Below are 9,232 nucleotides of genomic sequence, written 5' to 3' on the forward strand. Positions count from 1 at the left end.
CCTAATCTCTAATGCTTCCCCGTCCCCACCTGTGCCCTATAACTAGCGTATCACAGGACATGGTATGCGATGCCCTATATGTGGGAAAGAGCATGCAAAACAACCCCTTGCTGGTTATCAAACAGAGCAGGAAGCCCTCTGGATACACATCCATTGATACTGTACACATACCGGCGTCGGTAGCGTCGTAGTTAGGCCATCGGTCTACAGGCTGGTAGGTACTGGGTTCGGATCACAGTCGAGGCATGGGCTTTTTAATCCAGATACCGACTCCAAACCCTGAGTGAGTGCTCCGCAAGCCTCAGTGGGTAGGTGTAAACCACTTGCACCGACCAGTGATCCATAACTGGTTCAACAAAGGCCATGGTTTGTGTTATCCTGCCTGTGGGAAGCGCAAATAAAAGATCCCTTGCTGCTAATCGGAAAGAGTAGCCCATGTAGTGGCGTCAGCGGGTTTCCTCTAAAAATATGTGTGGTCCTTAACCATATGTCTGATGCCATATAACCGTAAATAAAATGTGTTGAGTGCGTCGTTAAATAAAACATCTCTTTCTTTTTTTGATACTGTAAACAGAGATTTGTATTTAATATAGAATCTTGCTCATTGCATGTTTTCTGTTAGACGGAATCATTTTAGTCCAGCTAGTAAGTGACGGCTGAGCTGACTTTACGCGCGGTTTGGGATGTGACAGGCATTAATCACGTCAGTGACATCTTCTCGACACCAAACCCCGTCCCGGCGGAGTTTATATTTAATAACAAGCGACGAGCATGACAGTTTTATGAATGACTTGCCACGGACACAGAATTCACATTCCTAGGGGGAGAGCGCGACAACAGAACTCTGTAGCTGACCTTTAACGCAATCTATTTACCTTATTGGGGGGCTCATCAATCTCCGCGTCCAGGCCGCCGCGCGGGAGATAACTCAAGATAACTCAAGATGACTCAAGATGCTGCTTGTGATCGAGAGGAGAATTCGCTTTAATATCGCCATCTTTCCACGCTGGTCAAGTCGTTTGATGGAAGACACTAACGGGTGTTTCGGGACGTGTCCATCTCCGTGGGTTGAACGCTCGAGTATGATTTATTTCGCGGTCGGTGCTCTTGGGTGGCAAACCACGAAAATAAATATTACGCTGTTCATTGTCTGTTAGTGTTGTGAAGCACTTTTCACTCTACTCGCGTTCTCAAGTGCAAGGTCGTTCAAATGACTAAAACGTTAAACATCCCACATAAAGCATAGCTATTCTGACTTGTTCTACGTATCTATATGTCTGTCTGTCTGCATGTCTATCTATATATCTACCTATCTCTCTATCATCTATCTACCTACCTACCTACCTACCTACCTACCTACCTACCTACCTACCTACCTATCTATCTATCTATCTATCTATATATATATATATATATATATATTTATCTATGTATCTCTCTGTCTGTCTGTCAGTATGTCTGTCAGTCTGTGTTGTATTGCATGTTATGTATGTATGTACCTACGTATGTATGTATGTATGTATGTATGTATGTATGTATGTATGTATGTATGTATGTACGTATGGATGGATGGATGGATGGATGGATTGATGGTTGGATGGATGGATGGATGTATGTATTGATGTATTAATATCTATATATTGTGTGTATGTCTTGTTTGACTGTTACAAGCAAAATTATTAAAGCACTGGCACAGGGGATAATTAAAGGGACATTCCCGAGTTTGCTACATTGTAAGATGTTTCCGACTAATACAATATTTCTACGATTAAACTTACATATTAAATATATTTTCTTGTTTAGAATATCAATGGCTGTATATTCAATGTGTTTCGGATCGTCTTAATATTTGTAAGAAGCCCAAACTGGATTTTATCTTCAAATAATTTCGTACGTACGAAAAAATATATTTTAGGAAATATAATGAAATTTAACCTAGTACAAATATTAGAACGATCAGAAACATGTTTAATATACAGCCACTAATATATTATGCAGAAAAATATATTTGATATGTAATTACAATCGTTAGAAAGTCTGTTAGTCGATAACATCTTAAATACTGCAACAAACTCAGGGATGTCCCTTTAATGTGATTGTTATGTTGTCATTATCAACAACAGCAAAAAACAACAACAACAATATTGAACAAAATAACAACATTATGCTATATAATTTAGCATAACAACAACAACACTATTGAATATAACAACAATGACATTATATATAACATTCTAATACAACTTTCATATAAGCCTTTTTTCCTTGGTTAATTGCATATATCAGACGTTAGATGTACGCTGTTATGGACGACCAGGATTTACCACGATGACAACATTCCGAGAACTCGTCCAATATGTTGTCACTTAGTCTCGAGTGTGGTGTTTTCGATAATATATTAATTCCGCGTCATCCATTATATTTAAACGTCGACATAAATCATTTTCAAAACAAATTAGTAACTTCAGATCATTTTCAAAAACAAGAGTTATCTTTATTCTGGTACAAAATCTAACATGAATTGCATTAAAATGACATTTTATTATAAATTTATTACACCAACAACAGACAGCCGTAAACGAAACTCTTTAAACTACATGACGTCATTGTGTATGTTTGCCAAATCGTGATGACGTCATATTTAGTACCGACAAGGTCATTGGTTTGTAAGCGTCAAATCATCCAATAGTATTGTTCTTTTGACCATTGCATGATAATTTCTCAGTGAGAAATTATGATTTTTATTTTATCCGTTATGGGTGCCTGCTGGGGTAATAAAACATAATACAACAAGAATATTGAATATAAATTCCAAATTCAGAGTGCGGTGATGTATGAGGTCAGTGTAGACTATGTTAGTTTAATTGGAGTGTGAGGTCAGTGTACACTCTGTGTTAGTCTAATTGGAGTGTGAGGTCAGTGTACACTCTGTGTTAGTTTAATTGGAGTGTGAGGTCAGTGTACACTGTGTGTTACTTTAATTGGAGTGTGAGGTCAGTGTACACTCTATGTTAGTCTACTTGGAGTGTGGGGTCAGTGTACACCCTGTGTTACTCTAATTGGAGTGTGAGGTCAGTGTACACTCTGAGTTAGTCGAATTGGAAGTTGAGGTAAGTGTACACTCTATGTTACTCTAATTGGAGTGTGAGGTCAGAGTACACGCTGTTTTACTCTAATTGGATTGTGAGATCAGTGTACACTCTGTGTTAGTCTAATTGGAGTGTGAGGTCAGTGTACAATCTGGGTTAGACTATCTGGAGGTTGAGGTAAATGTACACTCTGTTAGACTATTTGGAGTGCGAGGTCAGTGTACACTCTGAGTTAGTCTAATTGGAAGTTGAGGTAAGTGTACACTCTGTTTTACTCTAATTGGAGTGTGGGGTCAGTGTACACGCTGTGTTAGTCTAATTGGAGTGTGAGGTCAGTGTATACTCTGTGTTACTCTAATTGGAGTGTGAGGTCAGTGTACACTCTGTGTTACTCTAATTGGAGTGTGAGGTCAGAGTACACGCTGTGTTACTCTAAGTGGATTGTGAGATCAGTGTACACTCTGTCTTAGTCTAATTGGAGTGTGACGTCAGAGTACACTCTGTGTTAGTCTAATTGGAGTGTGAGGTCAGTGTACCATCTGGGTTACTCTAATTGGAGTGTGATGTCAGAGTACACTCTGTGTTAGTCTAATTGGAGTGTGAGGTCAGTGTACCATCTGGGTTACTCTAATTGGAGTGTGACGTCAGAGTACACTCTGTGTTAGTCTAATTGGAGTGTGAGGTCAGTGTACCATCTGGGTTACTCTAATTGGAGTGTGACGTCAGAGTACACTCTGTGTTAGTCTAATTGGAGTGTGAGGTCAGTGTACTCTCTGTGTTACTCTAATTGGAGTGTGAGGTCAGTGCACACTCTGTGTAACTCTAATTGGAGTGTGAGGTCAGTGTACACTATGTGCTACTCTAATTGGAGTGTGAAGTCAGTGCACACTCTGTGTAACTCTAATTGGAGTGTGAGGTCAGAGTACACGCTGTTTTACTCTAATTGGATTGTGAGATCAGTGTACACTCTGTGTTAGTCTAATTGGAGTGTGAGGTCAGTGTACAATCTGGGTTAGACTATCTGGAGGTTGAGGTAAATGTACACTCTGTTAGACTATTTGGAGTGCGAGGTCAGTGTACACTCTGAGTTAGTCTAATTGGAAGTTGAGGTAAGTGTACACTCTGTTTTACTCTAATTGGAGTCTGGGGTCAGTGTACACGCTGTGTTAGTCTAATTGGAGTGTGAGGTCAGTGTATACTCTGTGTTACTCTAATTGGAGTGTGAGGTCAGTGTACACTCTGTGTTACTCTAATTGGAGTGTGAGGTCAGAGTACACGCTGTGTTACTCTAAGTGGATTGTGAGATCAGTGTACACTCTGTCTTAGTCTAATTGGAGTGTGACGTCAGAGTACACTCTGTGTTAGTCTAATTGGAGTGTGAGGTCAGTGTACCATCTGGGTTACTCTAATTGGAGTGTGATGTCAGAGTACACTCTGTGTTAGTCTAATTGGAGTGTGAGGTCAGTGTACCATCTGGGTTACTCTAATTGGAGTGTGACGTCAGAGTACACTCTGTGTTAGTCTAATTGGAGTGTGAGGTCAGTGTACCATCTGGGTTACTCTAATTGGAGTGTGACGTCAGAGTACACTCTGTGTTAGTCTAATTGGAGTGTGAGGTCAGTGTACTCTCTGTGTTACTCTAATTGGAGTGTGACGTCAGAGTACACTCTGTGTTAGTCTAATTGGAGTGTGAGGTCAGTGTACCATCTGGGTTACTCTAATTGGAGTGTGATGTCAGAGTACACTCTGTGTTAGTCTAATTGGAGTGTGAGGTCAGTGTACCATCTGGGTTACTCTAATTGGAGTGTGACGTCAGAGTACACTCTGTGTTAGTCTAATTGGAGTGTGAGGTCAGTGTACCATCTGGGTTACTCTAATTGGAGTGTGACGTCAGAGTACACTCTGTGTTAGTCTAATTGGAGTGTGAGGTCAGTGTACTCTCTGTGTTACTCTAATTGGAGTGTGAGGTCAGTGCACACTCTGTGTAACTCTAATTGGAGTGTGAGGTCAGTGTACACTATGTGCTACTCTAATTGGAGTGTGAAGTCAGTGCACACTCTGTGTAACTCTAATTGGAGTGTGGGTTCAGAGTACACGCTGTGTTAGTCTAATTTGACTGTGAGGTCAGTGTACACTCTGTGTTAGTTAAATTGGACTGTGAGGTCAGTGTACACTCTGTGTTACTCTAATTGGAGTGTGAGGTCAGTGTACACTCTGTGTTACTCTAATTGGAGAGTGAGGTCAGTGTACACTATGTGCTAGTCTAATTGGAGAGTGAGGTCAGTGTACCCTATGTGTTACTCTAATTGGAGTGTGAGGTCAGTGTACACTCTTGTTTTACTCTAATTGGAGTTTGATGTCAGTGTACACTCTGTGTTACTATAATTGGAGTGTGAGGTCAGTGTACACTCTGGGTTAGACTATCTGGAGGTTGAGGTAAGTGTACACTCTGTGTTAGTCTAATTGGAGTGTGAGGTCAGTTGACACTGTGTTAGTCTAATTGGAGTGTGAGGTCAGTGTACACTCTGGGTTAGACTATCTGGAGGTTGAGGTAAGTGTACACTGTGTTAGTATATTTGGAGTGTTAGGTCAGTGTACACTATGTGATAGTGTAATTGGTGTGTGAGGTCAGAGTACACGCTGTATTAGTCTAATTGGAGTGTGAGGTCAGTGTACACTCTGTGTTAGTCTAATTGGAGTGTGAGGTCAGTGTACACTCTGTGTTAGTCTAATTGGAGTGTGAGGTCAGTTGACACTGTGTTAGTCTAATTGGAGTGTGAGGTCAGTGTACACGCTGGGTTAGAATATCTGGAGGTTGAGGTAAGTGTACACTGTGTTAGTCTATTTGGAGTGTTAGGTCAGTGTACACTATGTGATAGTATAATTGGTGTGTGAGGTCAGTGTACACGCTGTATTAGTCTAATTGGAGTTTGAGGTCAGTGTACACTCTGTGTTAGTCTAATTGGAGTGTGAGGTCAGTGTACACTCTGTGTTAGTCTAATTGGAGTGTGAGGTCAGAGTACACTCTGTGTTACTCTAATTGGAGTGTGAGGTCAGTGTACATGCTGTGTTAGTTTAATTGGAGTGTGAGGTCAGTGCACACTCTGTGTTACTCTAATTGGAGTGTGAGGTCAGTGTACACTCTGTTACTCTAATTGAACTTTGTCACCTGATGGGAACTCTCTTTGTTATCACACTTTCGTGTGTATAGGGCAGTCGGACTTGAAATCGACAGCTACATGAAAGATGGCTGAGTAAATGCGAATATAATGGAAATGTACAAATACAATGCCAAAAGATATTTAAAAACATAATAATAACAGACCTCAAGCGATCACTTTACCTCTGGATTACGTCACGCCCCCCCATGTGTGATTAATATCAATCTATTATAAATGTGTTCTGTCACTCATTCTTTTCATCACTAGCGACAGTAACACAGCCACAGTTAGGGTTAGTTTCTAGTCGTTGGCGATATTAAACTATTTAGCCTAGATTCAAGTACCGCCCACTTGTGAAGAATAAAAGTCTGCCTACATAATATGAAGACATATTTGAAATTAGAAATTAGAAGCCGTGCAGAGCATGAAGGGAACGAAGAGGAGAGCTTTAGATATTACAGGTCGGAAATCGGTGGTCAGATGGGCGGGGGTGGGGGAGCGCATCATGTCTGGTTCACTCTTGTGGTCGTCACGTGGACACCAATGAGTAAAAGATATGGAGGCGTCAGGAAACTAAGTTCGAATCCAGCCTGTGTCACAGTGTTAACACGGTTTATCACTATTGTTTTCTTTTGTCTTGTTCTCCCTCCATCCGTCTCTTGTTCTCTCTCTCTCTCTCTCTCTCTCTCTCTCTCTCTCTCTCTCTCTCTCTCTCTCTCTCTCTCTCTCTCTCTCTCTCTCTCTCTCTCTCTCAGTCTCACTCTACCTATCTCTCTGTCTCTCTCTCTCTCTCTCTACCTCTCTCTCTCTCTCTTGTCTCTCCCCCCCTCCCCTCTCTCTCTCTCTCTCTCTCTCTCTCTCTCTCTCTCTCTCTCTCTCTCTCGCTCTCTCTCTCTCTCTCTCTGACACAACAGTCAGTCAACACACACAGTGAAACACTGACAAAATAGCAAACAGTCAGTCAACACATGTTGTGAAACACTGACACATTAACAAACAGTCAGTCAACACACACAGTGAAACACTGACTCAATAACAAACTATCAGTCAACACACGCAGTGAAACATTGACAAAATAACAGTCACTCAACACACGCAGTGAAACATTAACACAATAACAAACAGTCAGTCAACACTCGCAGTGAAACATTGTCAGAATAACAAACAGTCAGTCAACACACGCAGTGAAACATTGTCACAATAACAAACAATCAGTCAACACACGCAGTGAAACATTGCCACAATAACAAACAGTCAGTGAACACACGCAGTGAAACACTGACACAATAACAAACAATCAGTCAACAGACGCACTGAAACACTGACACAATAACAAACAGTCAATCAACATACGCAGTGAAACATTGCCACAATAACAAACAGTCAGTCAACACAAGCAGTGAAACATTGCCACAATAACAAACAGTCAGTCAACACACGCAGTGAAACACTGAGACAATAGCAAACAGTTAGTCAACACACGCAGAGAAACATTGCCACAATAACAAACAGTCAGTCAACACACGCAGTGAAACACTGAGACAATAACAAACAGTCAACACACGCAGAGAAACATTGCCACAATAACACAAACAGTCAGTCAACACACGCAGTGAAACACAGACAATAACAAACAGTCAGTCAACACACGCAGAGAAACATTGCCACAATAACAAACAGTCAGACAACACACGCAGTAAAACATTGCCACAATAACAAACAGTCAGACAACACACGCAGAGAAACATTGCCACAATAACAAAATGTCAGTGAGACTGGTAACCGCCGACTCGGGATGTGATTGATTCACAAAGTGTTCTGTTGTGACGACAGCTAGCATTAGTTCACTTCCCACCATCAAAGAGAGTGTCGAATTCAGTGTCCTGGCCTTTCATCGGGGATCAAAGTAATTCAATTATTTATCCGGTCTTGTCCAACGAATGGACGACTAATTCTAAAAATAGCATCTCTTGACAGTTGCTCACATGAGAGATATGAAATATTAAACAGATGGAGACCCGTGAACTTGACAGTAACTGGGCTGTAGCCATTACTGACGTAGCCCAGTGGTAAAGCGCTCGCTCGATGCGCTGTCGGTCAAGGATCGATCCCGTCTGAGTGCCCATTGTGTTATTTCTCGTTCTAGCCAATACACCATGACTGGTATATCAAAGGCCGTGGTATGTGCTATTATGTCTCTAGAAAGGGGCGTACAAAAGATTCCTTGCTACTAATGGAAGGAATGTTTCGAGTTTCCTCTCTAAAACTATATGTATAAATTAGCAAATGCTTGACATCTAATAGCCGATGATTAATACACAAATGTGGTCTAGTGGTGTCGTTAAACATATGCTAACTCATTAACATGAGATACGGTGGCATCGTCAAACAAAGCGAACTTTTATTAATGACATCGCGTTGTACGAGAAAAGGGAGATGACCTTTTCAAAGAAATGTTACAACCCTAACCGTCAATCCGGGCAATGTTTGTGGAGCACAACTGAAACTGGTCACGATAATTCCATGGAACGTTACAGGCGTATTATACTAGGAGTACTGTATTATCTTGGTAGCATAGTATTATCCTGGTAGTAGAGTATTATCTTGGTAGTATATTATTATCCTAGAAGTATAGAATTATCCTGGTAGTATAGTTCTATCGTGGTATCATAGTAGTTTCTTGGTAGTGTAGTATTAACCTAGTAATATTGTATTATCCTAAAAATATAGTATTGTCCTGGTAGTATAGTTTTATACTAGTAGGTTAGAATTATGCTGGTAGCATAGTTGTATCCTAGTAGTATTGTATTATCCGGGTAGTATAGTATTATCCCGGTAGTGTAGTATTATCCTGGTAGTATAATATTATCCTGGTAGTGTAGTATTATCCTGGTAGTGTAGTATTATCCTGGTAGTATAGTATTATCCTGGTGGTGTAGTATTATCCTAGTACTACTGTATTATCTTGGTAGTGTAGTATTA

The 9,232-nt window shown here is 40.7% G+C and overlaps 1 protein-coding gene across 1 annotated transcript in view; it reads left to right on the forward strand.

Moving 5' to 3' along the window:
- Positions 1 to 953: 953 nt before the first annotated feature.
- The window catches only part of LOC121377137 (endoglucanase E-4-like), a 28,331-nt gene continuing 20,052 nt past the window's right edge, over positions 954 to 9,232 (forward strand). Inside the window, exon 1 of the mRNA XM_041505030.1 lies at positions 954 to 1,080. Coding sequence (XP_041360964.1) covers positions 954 to 1,080 — 127 coding nt within the window. The remainder of the gene's footprint in view (positions 1,081 to 9,232) is intronic.

The sequence above is a fragment of the Gigantopelta aegis genome, chromosome 7 (genome assembly GCF_016097555.1).
Source record: "Gigantopelta aegis isolate Gae_Host chromosome 7, Gae_host_genome, whole genome shotgun sequence".
Lineage (NCBI taxonomy): Eukaryota > Metazoa > Mollusca > Gastropoda > Neomphalida > Peltospiridae > Gigantopelta > Gigantopelta aegis.